The sequence below is a fragment of the Cnephaeus nilssonii genome (genome assembly GCF_951640355.1).
Source record: "Cnephaeus nilssonii genome assembly, chromosome: 14".
Lineage (NCBI taxonomy): Eukaryota > Metazoa > Chordata > Mammalia > Chiroptera > Vespertilionidae > Cnephaeus > Cnephaeus nilssonii.
Window position 1 is genome coordinate 6,395,201 of NC_137085.1, and position 13,064 is coordinate 6,408,264.

General features: G+C 54.1%; 2 protein-coding genes across 18 annotated transcripts in view; one reads left to right on the forward strand and one right to left on the reverse strand.

Annotated features, from left to right (window-relative positions):
- The window catches only part of ANGPTL2 (angiopoietin like 2), a 33,872-nt gene extending 27,912 nt beyond the window's left edge, over positions 1-5,960 (forward strand). The window contains exons 3-5 of the mRNA XM_079790435.1: positions 976-1,169; positions 1,464-1,734; positions 4,200-5,960. Coding sequence (XP_079646561.1) covers positions 976-1,169; positions 1,464-1,734; positions 4,200-4,399 — 665 coding nt within the window. The 3' untranslated portion in view covers positions 4,400-5,960. The remainder of the gene's footprint in view (positions 1-975; positions 1,170-1,463; positions 1,735-4,199) is intronic.
- Positions 1-13,064, reverse strand: part of RALGPS1 (Ral GEF with PH domain and SH3 binding motif 1) — a 226,324-nt gene that overhangs the window by 100,763 nt on the left and 112,497 nt on the right. The window lies entirely within an intron of this gene.

The following is a 13,064-nucleotide window of genomic DNA, read 5'->3' on the forward strand; positions in this document are numbered from 1 at the left end:
CTGAGGGCGGGGAGAGGTAAGGAAGCTGGCCTAGATCACACGGCGGGGACGAGGGGGAAAGTGGGCCTGAGGTCCAGGCATCCTGCCCCCAGCTCCGAGCTCCTAGCTGTATATCACATTACAGTGGTCCCCCCTTCTCCTTGGGGGATACGTTCCAGGGTCCCCAATGGATACCTGAAACCACAGATGATACCAATACATAGGTATGTATGTTTTTTCCTATACATACCTATGATAAAGTTTAATTTGTAAACTAGACACAGTAAGAGCTTAACAATAGCTAAAAATAAAACAGTCCTAACAGCATACTATAATAAAAGTTATGTGAATGTGCTCTCTCTCAGCACACCAGCACACCTTTCTTTTCCTTTTGCACAATTTCACAGACAGAACATCCATTCTTATCTCAGATCTTAGCAACTTCAGCATGCAATTTTTTTCCTTTCCTTATTAAGTCGAGAACTTTCACCTTTTTGCTTCAAGGAAGCACTTTACCGCTTCTCTTTGGCATATCTGAATGGCCAGCATCCCTGCTCCTGCACTTTGGGGCCATGGTTAAGTGAGATAAGGTGACTGGAACAATGGCGCTGTGATGCAGCAGCAGTCGATCTGATAAGGGAGATGGCTGCTGAGGGACTAAGGGGCGGGGAGTGTGCACAGCGCAGATACACTGGGCAAAGGGATGAAGGGCTGGACAAAGGGATGAAGGGATGGAGTGGAGGGTGTGAGATTTCATCACGCTACTTAGAACGGGGCACAATCGAAAACTCATGAATTATTTATTTTTGGAATTTTCCATTTAATATTTCAGACCATGGTTGACGGTGGGTAACTGAAACTGCAGAAAGTGAAACTGTGATGAGGGGGATACTGCCACAAAGGTTGTGCCCGCGTAGGGTGCAGCGCGGTGTGTGAATGTGACTCAGTGGCCCGGCCACGGGGAGGCCTATGACATGTGCGTGTCTGTGTCTCCAGGCCCGTGGAGAGACTGCCTGCAGGCCCTGGAGGATGGCCACGACACCAGCTCCATCTACCTGGTGAAGCCAGAGAACACCAACCGCCTCATGCAGGTGTGGTGCGACCAGCGGCACGACCCTGGGGGCTGGACCGTCATCCAGAGGCGCCTGGACGGCTCTGTCAACTTCTTCAGGAACTGGGAGACGTACAAGGTGAGACCACAGGGCCTGTCTGTGCTGCCCACCTCAAGAGGCCTGGCTGACCAGGAAAGCCACTGGGAGGGAAGGTGCCCGCTGACCTGTCAGGGCCTGTGCAGCCCCAAACAGTAAACGCCTGAGGCAAGAAGGACACTGACGGGGCCATCTCTGCAGACCCACCAGGGCCAGCAGCCCCCTCCCGCAGGCACTCGTCACTGCTGGGAGACAAGAGTCCCAAGTTCCGACCACAAGCCTGCTGGCCGAGGGCACTGCATAATCCTCACTAACGCTCTCCTGTGTTTCCCCCAGCAAGGGTTTGGGAACATCGACGGTGAGTACTGGCTGGGCCTGGAGAACATTTACTGGCTGACGAACCAAGGCAACTACAAACTCCTGGTGACCATGGAGGACTGGTCTGGCCGCAAGGTCTTTGCAGAGTATGCCAGCTTCCGCCTGGAGCCTGAGAGCGAGTATTATAAGCTGCGGCTGGGACGCTACCATGGCAACGCTGGTGACTCCTTCACCTGGCACAATGGCAAGCAATTCACCACCCTGGACAGAGACCACGATGTCTACACAGGTAGGACCGTGGAGTCAGACCCAGGTGGCGGACCGAGAACAGAGGTCAACCACAGCCAGTCCCAGACACCGGGGCCTGAGAACAGGGAGATGCCCGGGTCCAGCTGCCTGCCCCTGTCCCTGCCCCTGAAGGCCCACTCCCCTGCCCGCTGGCCACAGATTCCCTTTGCAAAGCTGGGTCAGAGTGGCATTTACAAAAAGGTAAAGGTAAAGTGGGTACAAATGACACACGTGATGGTCAATCCAGGTGCGCTCGCATAACCTCTCTGCCTGAGTGCTGAGTGTCAGCGCCCCACATTCCCATGGACTGTGGCCACACGCCATGCTGGCCCCACCTCCTGCCAGCCATGTGCCCCTGGGCCTCCTGCTGATCTCTCCGGGCCTCAGTCTCCACATGGGCACGAGGACCATGCCCACCGTGCAGGGAGATGAGATGTTAGAGAGGATGCACTGGGGCTTTGGCTGGGCTTGGCAACAGTCAGGCTCGATGCAGTGGTGTTTTATGACCGTAGCTCTAGCACACATCGTTCACCTGGCGCTGCAGGAGCCGGTGAGAGGAACCAGCTAGGAGAGAGGAAGTCATTTGTCCAAGGTGACATGCCTCACACTCAGGCCTTCACTAAGAAGTCTTTATATTAAAACAAACAAATAAACAAGGGAGAAAACAGAAAATTATAAGCACAGACTCACACCCCCCAGGGCCCCACACCCAATTTCTTGAGATGAGGCCCTAGCTGGTTGGCAAGTCAGCAGGCCTACCTCTTCCCTAAGGGCTGGGAAAGCTGGGCTGGGCCCCAAGGGGCCTGGGGCTGAGTCTCCCTCACTTTCTGCCTCAGCCCAAAGCCTCAGTCGGAGCAGGGCCGCCAGCCCCATTAGGCCCCCAACCCACAGACTTGACTGGGGCAGCCCTCCCCCCCAGTGGGGGTCTGCTTCCTAGGCCTGATCAGGAAACCGGGCACCCCCTCTTTTAACTAAGAGCAGCCCAAGCACACGGGGCTCCTCCTCCCTGTGAAGCCGGTGCCCCTGCAGGCCGCTTGTCCCTTGCCCACACTTTCCAAACTGCTTGTCCTTAGCAGAAAAATCCAGAATGTTATGACAGTGCCAAAAGTTTCATAAAATATCTTTCTTTTATAAAATAAAAGTATATATTTGGCTGGAATACATGCTGGGGAGGAATAGAGAAGAATTTTCTCTCAAGCACTTCCTTTGTCATTCTATAAAGACTCTTGATCCAACAGTTTCAACTCTTCAAAAAATTCCTAAGGAAACTCCTTTGCCCTCCTCCGCCCACACAGGTCATTTCCGTTTTCTGTTCAAACCGCGGTATGGGGTCCTCCCCTGCACGTCCTCTGCACCAAGCTCTGAGCTAAGTGCTTAAATATGTGCCCTCATTCAATCCCCACGCAGCCCTGTGGGGAGGCAGCCCTGTGGGGAGGCAGCCCTGAATGGAGGCAGCCCTGTGGGGAGGCAGCCCTGAGTGGAGGCAGCCCTGTGGGGAGGCAGCCCTGAGTGGAGGCAGCCCTGAGTGGAGGCAGTCCTGAGTGGAGGCAGCCCAGTGGGGAGGCAGCCCTGAGTGGAGGCAGCCCTGAGTGGAGGCAGTCCTGAGTGGAGGCAGCCCTGTGGGGAGGCAGCCCAGTGGGGAGGCAGCCCAGTGGGGAGGCAGTCCTGAGTGGAGGCAGCCCTGAGTGGAGGCAGCCCTGAGTGGAGGCAGCCCTGTGGGGAGGCAGCCCTGAGTGGAGGCAGCCCTGAGTGGAGGCAGCCCAGTGGGGAGGCAGCCCTGTGGGGAGGCAGTCCTGAGTGGAGGCAGCCCTGAGTGGAGGCAGCCCTGAGTGGAGGCAGCCCTGTGGGGAGGCAGCCCTGAGTGGAGGCAGCCCTGAGTGGAGGCAGCCCTGTGGGGAGGCAGCCCTGAGTGGAGGCAGCCCTGTGGGGAGGCAGCCCTGAGTGGAGGCAGTCCTGAGTGGAGGCAGCCCTGTGGGGAGGCAGCCCTGAGTGGAGGCAGCCCTGTGGGGAGGCAGCCCTGTGGGGAGGCAGCCCTGTGTGGAGGCAGGCCTGAGTGGAGGCAGCCCTGAGTGGAGGCAGTCCTGAGTGGAGGCAGCCCTGTGGGGAGGCAGGCCTGTGAGAGGCAGGCCTGAGTGGAGGCAGGCCTGAGTGGAGGCAGCCCTGAATGGAGGCAGCCCTGAATGGAGACAGCCCTGTGGGGAGGCTTTGCTTATCCTCCTTTTACAATGAGAATTCGGTGACTCGGTGAGTTTAAGTCACTTGCTCAAGATCACAGCTTGTCAGTTAGAAGGCCGAGCCTCAAAGACAGGTCTGAGCAGGCCTGAAGCCTGGTCCACCTCTCAGGCGTTCTTGCTCCAAAGGCCCCCAGAGAGGGTCCTGCTAAAGTCCCCAAGCAAACAGCGGACATAGGTAAAACCGACTCTCCCCCCAGCCCCCTGAGATCTTCTCACTCTCTTCTCTCTGCAGGAAACTGTGCCCACTACCAGAAGGGAGGCTGGTGGTATAACGCCTGCGCCCACTCCAACCTCAACGGGGTTTGGTACCGTGGGGGCCATTACCGGAGCCGCTACCAGGACGGGGTCTACTGGGCTGAGTTCCGAGGAGGCTCCTACTCACTCAAGAAAGTGGTGATGATGATCCGGCCCAATCCCAACACCTTCCACTAAGCCAGCTCCCTCCGACCTCGCGGCCTGGCCTTCGCCAGGAGCCTGCCCCCGCCATGCAGGCCCAGCACACAAAGCAACTCCTCGCCAGTTCTCCGGGGCCAGGAGGACTGGGACCTGGATTCTGTCCCAGTCACTGCGGCAGATCACGGACCTGAACAGTACAGTATTCTCTGTCCCTACACTCCTTCACACCAGACAGCCCTCGCGATTCCAGACAGGACAGACTGCAGACCAGTCTTTCTTTAAATAAATTAAGGCCTACAATAAAAGCACAACTGCAAAATACCTTCATGATATACACGTGTATGAGCCGATCTTGCCCACCTAAGTGTATGCCACATGCATATGCATTTAGATATATGGCACATGTAATATATCTAGATACATACAGAGGTTTGCCTTACATACCTAAGTACACAGTCAACGCTTGCGTGCTGACGCTCTTACCGGAGCATTGCTCCTGGAGAAAGCCTTTCCTTGAGTCGTGGTGCTTGTGTCTAAGAGCAGACCAGACCGTGCAGCTCCCATCGAAGATCAGTCCTTGGCGTCCACGTGCTGAATCCTTCCAGGAATGTCTACAGCGCGATTCTCTCTCAGAGGGGTCTCCAAGTTAAGAACGCCGATGGGCACCTAATCAAATTTTGAAACCCCCCTCCATCTCTGTTTCTATACTCCCCCCATTCTCAGGACTTTCGTCATCTGTCCATCCACCCCTCCACTTACTCATTCGTTCAACAGCATTCAGTAAGCCTCTTGTGTGGGTCATTCCTTGGCCACTCGCTCTACTTCCAGGCACCTTTCTGCTCTGCTCTTCTCCTTGCCTTTTCTGTCGTACCCTCCTCTCCTTCTAGGAAAGATTCCTCAGCCTCTGAGTAGGAGACAGTCAGGGCTCCAGGTTTCTGGCCAGGAAAGGGAAGGCCAGGCCCAAAGCTAACTACCAGCCACACAGATAATGTACTCACAATTTTGTATTTCCCATTCACACTTTAGCCTACATGTCATTTTAACCTTCACAGAAATAATAGCCTACTGTGCCCAGGAGGTACTCAAGGAAAGAAAAGTCATCATCTGATCACTGGGACCCCAAATGGCTACAGACCAAAAGCCCCATGCTCTCAGGCCGACTAGAGTCCGCGTCTCGCCCCCAAACTACACTTCCCGGAGAATGCAGGTGCCACAAAGATGAGAATTGGCCGTTTCTTGTGAGTTACTGAATAACCAGGGGCCCCCGGCCCCTTGTTCATTGCATTACAGCGAGGTGGCTCTCCCAGTCCTGTTGGCCATAGAGGGTCACACTCAGTACTACGGAACTATTGCCAAGCGGGAGCAGGAGAGGAGTCAAGGTGAGACCCTCCCAGTGGGTGAGTGGGTCGGGGCGTGCGAGCCGTTGAACATTGGTACTGTCCATGTCTGGGTGTGTGCCTATTACCTCAGCATTCTCGCAACGTGTACCATGTAGCATGTTTGTGTATATAAAAGGGAGGGTTTTTTTAATATATTCCCAGATTATCCTTGTAATGGCACAAATCTGCAATAAAGCCATCAGTGCTATTTGGATGTATCTGCACTGTGTGTCACTGTTTGTGAATGCCTTCCTGGGACCTCCGATATCAGAGCCTCTTTAAGTAAAACCAGGAAGAGATGCAGCAGGAGGGACACACACCGTCATTTAAATCCCGCTCTCCCTGCCTCTGGTTTCCACTCATGCTCCAGGAGTCCCTGATAGCACCTCGGACCAAGATGGTCCTCTGGTGCTCCACCCCCTTACACCCTGTCCTGTCCTGGACGTCCTGGAGACCCTCACAGGGGTGTGGTCACACCTACACACCTTCCTCCAGGTCTGGTCCCATTTCGCCAAATGGCACCATCTATTCAATTGCTCAGGTCAAAAATAAGGACGCCTCTCTCCCCCTCATCAAGGTCAACCCATCCCTCCACTCCAGCCCTCTCCTCTGCCTCAGTGTAGGTGCCCTTCTCCTCTCCCCGCCACTATTGCAACCCTCAACTCCTCCCCTCATTCCAACCCGACTCCTACACTAACTGCCAGAACCACCTTCCTGTATATCAAGTCCATGCGCCCGGAAGCGTCTCTAGAGCATGATGGGAAAACCCAAAACCATAAAGGAAAAGGTTAAGGGACATAACCAAAGAAAGCCCCACATTTTCTGCCCTCCGAAAAACCAAGCATGACTAAGACTGAAAGGCAAATATGAAACTAGAGGAAAATATAGAATTAATACTCATGCTACACCAACAACTCTTCCAAATTAAGAAGAAAGATACAAACACTGTGACAGAAAACTTGGAAGACTCACAAATGGCCAGTACACAAGAAAAGACTCCAACTTCAGTAATAACTAGAGTGGTGCCCTGAATCAGGCCAAAACCGTCTCATGGTGCCCACTGGATTGGCAAAGATGAAAAAAGTCAACCTCCATGTAGACAAGGAAACGGAGACATATGAGCTCTATATACTCTGGATGGAAGTACAAAGTGATTCAGTATTTTTAAAGACAATTTGGCAATGTATGTATCAAAATTTTAAATGCCCTTACACCTTTGGACCCAACAATCCTCTTCTCAATGAACATATGGGAGCTTTTTCTGGCAAAGCTGTAGGTGGGGACTGGTGTTTACTGACACCTCCTGTGCGCCTGGAACTGCACTTCTGTTTTCTTATGTGACCTCACGGCAGCCTGTGAAGGTGTTCGCACTTCACAGAAGAGAAAGTGAGGCTCACCGTCAGACTGCTGGTAAAAACACCCAGCAGCAGTTCATCCAGAAGGCTCTCAGCTCCCTTCTCCCAAACCCCTAGTCAGTTTTGGGGGTCACCGTGGAATCTGGAAGCTATTTTGACCTTGGCCCAGACCACGGCCACCCCTCCCCACATACCTGGAGTGTAGTGTGTGGGATGGCAAGGTCAATGGTAAAGAAAAACAGGGTCCAACCTTCAGTCACTGGTCTGAGCTCTGACATCTGTGCCAGACAAGGTGGAGCCACCCTTTGCTAAGCTAGTGAGCTGGCTCCTAAACTAGAGCAGGCTGTGACACCAGCTGTTTCTCCCAGCCCCCATCCCAGCACCCAAATCTGAGTCTTGGTCAAATAATAGCCTGGCTATATGGAAGTAGGAAGGAATAAGCCCATCAGAGAGGTGGAACCCACTCTCCTTAGAGCAAAATGGGGAGGGAGGGAGACAGCTTACCAAACCAGCTGCATCAAAGGAGAGAGCAAGGAGACAGGAGGGAACTGTGCTCAAGTGCACTGGCCTTAGTGCCCAGCGAGCTGCTCCCCCACCAGCAAACACGCCAGCCAGTCAGCACCCCTGCATCAACACTCCTCCTCCTCACCCATCCCTCCCAGCGACCTTTAGGGCCTCCAGTCATAGGAGTGCTCCTGGTACTCAGGTTTCCATGGTGAGTGCACTCCAGACCCAGAAGGAAGTCAGCCAAACCCGGCCAAACCCCCATGTCCCAGTTTGGGCCAATACCTTGGTCACTGGAGGGCACCTACCTACTGGGCATGTGGGGAACGTGGCAGGAAGACAGTGGTGTCCTCCAAGCCAGTGACACCCAACAGGACCCCTCCCCCAAACCATGCCAATTTGAACAAGATTGAAAGAGAAACCTTCGAACTATGAAAACAATGTTTATAATGCTCATGATCCACAGAGGCTCTTTGGAAGCTCAGGGCCTCCATGACCCCGCCCCCCCTCCAAGGACACCTCATCTGTTTTACGGTCATGTAAACACTCTTGGTTACCCTAAGAGAAAGCCAGACAACTGGATTAAACAAAAAAGGGGACATTTTAAGTGTAACAAAATGATAAATGGGCACTCTTTCTGCCATGGCACTCTTTCTGCCTCAGTTTTATCCAGACTCCTAAGGCTAGTTATAGCCCACAGGCAAAACCATCCCTGCAGGGCATGGGCCCAGGCTGGTTCTAAGCACAAGCACACTGCCCGCCTGCAGCTTGAGAGAGGAGTGCAGAAAACATCCTGGGGGGAGAAGGGCGAGTTGTCCCCCACGGCAGGGACGGGGGTGGGGTGGGGGCGGTGCTCCCCTCACCCTAAATCCAGTGAGAGGGACTTCAAGGGAGCACTGTAAGAGTCTGGCATGGGCAAGCATGGGCAAGCATGGGCATGACCATCTGACTCACGCCTCAAGTCCTCAGGCCTGAGGCAGAGAGCAGTGAGAAGCTGGCCACACTGGGAGCAAACAGCAAGCCCACGATGGGGCAGGGGAGGCAAGGACAGCAAGGTCACAGATCTCCTAGGAACCAGAGGGCAGCCTGGCTGGGGCGTGGGGGTGGGGACCGTGCCAGGGGCCCAGGAGCCAATCAAGGAGTCCTAAGTGATCAGCTGGAGGAGAAGCATTACCTCTCCGGGCAGCTGAGTCAGTGGTGCCCAGGAACGGCAAATCTGAAGCAGCAGCAGCCAAAAGGGAGAAAAGATAGCAAAGAGGGAAAAAGACAAAGTGGGCACAAGTTCTGGACGCCACAAAAGGTGGCCCCTTACCCCTCACTTCTCCCTCAGCCCCAAGGACACACCACCGTGAGGCAGGCAAGTGCGGGGAGCAGGCCTGGGGGCCAATGAAGGCTCTCTTGAGCCCTCCCCACCAGGCCTCCCAGTCTGGTCTGGCTCCAGGATCCAGTCTTCTGATTATGACTGGACTGTCTGGAATGATGTGACTGTTAGGATGTGACTGTTAATTCGCATCCTCCGCACACATAGGAGGCAACAACGGGGCCTTTTCATGCCTAACAGCAGACAGATGAGTTTTCAGTGTTGACTGGGAATAAAACTAGTCCACAGAGTAGGCTGGGAAGGACACTAGGGGAAAGTAGGTTTCTCCTTCCACCTGACTGAGTCCAGCTCATTTAATAAGTTGGTTACGTAACCACGAGGCATCCCCCGAGCCCATGAGTAGGGATGCAGCTGGGCCTCACCAGGGCCAGGAACCAGGAACGGCCTGGAAGGCCTTCAAGGGGCAAAGCAGCAGCTTTCTCCTCCTCTCCCTCTCCCGCTCCTCTTCCTGGCCTGCGGGTCTCGTTCTGTTTCTCATTGTGTATCCATCTGCTCTTCCCAGCCCGGAATTCCTGAGCTCACATGTCCTCCTGCTCTGAGTGCCAGCAGACTTACAAGCACCCCTCCATCCCAACGCAAACTCTGGCCCAAGGGTCCACCTGGCTCCTGGTGGGGTGGGGGGTGGCGGTGTCCACCTCAGCACAGAGTGGGCGAAATGAATAGGGCTCTGGAGTTGAATACTGCAGGAGAGATGGGGGAGTTCCCAGGTTCCCAGAAAGGAGGAAAGGAGGGGTCATGGGCTGGGTCTATACCTAAAAAGTGTCTAGATTCTATCCCAGCTCTTGTTGGTCCCCATCCCCTCCAGGGACTGTATTTTGTGAGATGAATTCCGTCCTACTGCTGGTTAGAGTGTGTCCTACTCCCCAGCCCTCCACGCTGACCCCAGCCCTACCCTAGAAGGCACATCCAACCTTCTAGGCCCACCTGGGTCACTAAACATGACACCTGGCGGTGCCCATATGGGGCTCTTCCTGCCCCTCCTGGATACGCTGAGCTTCTCAATAGTCTCTGTGGATTAGTCTAGGGTCCCCACTGTGGGGGTCTTCCTGGCAGCATTCCACTCTGGATAACACTCATGCCAGCTATCATCTATGGGGCACCACGCATGTCTCTAAACTCTCACCACAACCCGATGAGGTGGGTTCTATAATTACCCTCCTTTTGACACAACAGATATTGAGGCTCAGAGAAGTAAGTGACTTGCCCAGGAACATGCTGCCTGGGACACTCAGGATTTGAGACCCTCTGTCACCCATTATCACCCCCTTGTATGGCTAAGAATCTTGGCAGCATGGAGCCTTCTGCCCCAGGAGCGGGTACGTGAGATCGCCGACCAGCCTGGCTGTACAGAAGCAGTTGGATGGACAGTAGGTCCCCAGATGTCAGAAAGCCGCTCGGGGCTATTTGCCCAACTTATTTCAGAGCAGCGGGCAGGGCACAGAATAACAGAGGGCAGTGATGGAGAATATCCCACAGCTTCTTGGGGCTCCCATCCCTTTGCCAGGACTAAAGCTATCGGGCCCTGCCTCTCTCCCTTCCTCTTGTGGGACAAGAGAGCTGCTTGTCCTACAACCTACAGCCGCAGCCCCACCCTCTGGCGCTCATAGTGTCCCACTGTGGCTGGTCTGGCTGTCACCTCGTGCACCAGTTCTACCTGGTAGAAGTCCCGGTCCACATGCTCTGATAACTGGGTCCCTGATGTGGTGGCTCATCTTCCATCTCCATGCCTTCAGACCTGGGGCTTGCTCACCTCTCCGAACCCAGAGTCAGGCCTGAGCCAGACCCAGCCTGGTAGTTGCCACTTATGGACACAATACCTTAGTACCAATCATCGCAAAGACATCCAACTGTCCTGTCTCTCCTGACCTGGGGCATCCTGGGCCAGCTCAGCCTACACCTGGGACCCAGACAGAGATAATCCCTCCCATCTGTGCAGCCTTCCCAAGCACTTCCACACGCGGCACCTCCGGGTGGCGGCCCATCTGGCGGTCCCACCCCCAGCTGGTTGATGGTCCTGCTACATCTGGCTCCAAGGGCTGGTTGAGGGGTGCTCCCTTCGCCCCTGCTTCAGCACAGGAGCCCTCCTGAAGCTGAGGGACAGCTCACAACAGAAGAGAGCTCCTTGGGCAAGGTGGACAGGCCATGTTTGCCCTGACCCCTAGGGGAGCTGGGAGTGGCCCAGAGCCTGGAAGAGTAGTTGATGTAGAGGGGATGGAATTAGAATTCCCTTCTGGGGCTCTGTGATGACAGAGGCTGATGCCCCAGTCATCTAGAATTGAGGGAAAATAAAGAAGAAGCATGAAGCCTCCTTGGAGCCCAGAATGCTGACCAAGCCCCAGGCAAGTGTGCCCGGGGAGGGCCTTCTATCGGCCTCCTCTCGGCGGAACCAACAGCCAGCATCCTTTCCTCACTGTCAGGGCAGCGCAGGGCTGTGCCGGGACACGGAGAGGGATTAAGGACAGATATTCAGGACACAGAAGCAAGAGCAGGGGGCGGCTGAGCAGCTGGGCGGGAGGCCTGCAGGCCTGGCTGCCTAACCCTGGGCCCCGAGAGCCCAGGGAACATGTGTTTGGAGTAGAAAAGCAGCTTCTCTTCCAAGAGCACAAAATTGGTGGGGAGAGAAATGTGTATGAAAACAAGATGCTCTCTTCACCTATCATTTTATTTATTATTTATTTATTGTTGTTTGTTTTTAGGGGGGGCATGCCGATTTGTTGTTCCACTTATTATTTATTATTCATTGCTTGCTTTTTGTATGTGCCCTGACCGGGGATCGAACCTGCAACCTTGGTGTATTCTGAAGATACTCTAACCAACTGAGCTACCCAGCTGGTGTGGGTCAGGGGTTGGGTGTCAACCTATAAACCAGGAGGTCAGGGTTTGATTCCAGGTCAGGGCATGTGCCCGTGTTGTGGGCTCCATCCCCAGAAGGGAGAGGAGTGAGGGGGGGCATGCTGGAGGCAGCTGATGGATGATTCTCTCATCATTGATGTTTCTATCTCTCTCTGCCTCCCCCTTCCTCTTTGAAATGAATAAAAAATATATACTTTTAAAAATGGTTGGTAACATCTAGCGTTGGAGAGAGTGGAGAACACAGGCTTGCCCACACTATGCCACTGGACACGTCACTGCAGCCCTTGCCGAGGGCATCCCAGCAGGAGCCATCAGAACAACGGCCCGGGTCGCCTTTGTCCCAGCCATTCCACTCCTAGCATCCAATGTTTCAGAAATACTCTGACAGGCAAGTGAAGACACATGTATAAGGATCTTCCCCACTACACAATCAGTCAAAGGGAGAAAGTAGAAACCACCTAGCCGTGTATCAGCTGGGGCACAGCTAAACAAATGAGCTCGCACCCAGGCACTATCCAGTCACCCACGCATCGGTGGGAGCCCAGAGCCATTGGCAAGAATGAAGTTCTGTATTTGCTGCCACTGAGCATGGAAGACACTGGAAGTGGAACAAAAAGAAGTAACAAAACAATACGTATAAAATGCCCATCCCCATTTTGGTTAAAAAGCACAGTATTATTCTCACACCCCTGTGCACATATATGTGCACTAGTAGATTAAGAGGTCTGGAAAAATTCACGCCAACTGTTAACAGTGGTTGCCTCTGAGAAGCAGGTGAACAAGAAGGGATTTTCGCTTTTTAGTTTATAGACTTCTTTTTAGTGTGAATGAGTTTTACAACAATCGTGTCAAATTTAAAAAGTTTTTAAGAGAATGAGTGGATGCCGAATCCGCTCCAGAGCACAGCCTTTCCTGCGGCCTCATTCCCCATAGGCAGGCGTTCCTGGGCCTCTGCAGGTCTGGACACTGCACTCCGAAGACCAACACACACGTGACTAGGGAACCGCAGCCTTTCTGGGAGTGACTTTCAGGCCCCTCTCAGGCACCTTTCTCCTTAGAGAGGTGCAAGAATCCATCACCTCGCCAAGTGCAACTGCACCCTCTGTCCTACAGGATTTCCGCCCTCACAATGAGCGCCTCAGAGGGACCCAGCACTTCCTGCTGCCCTGCAGGTCAATCTTTCGGCCTTTTACATGTTGAGGTTTACGGCTGATGTTGTCCCAATGCAG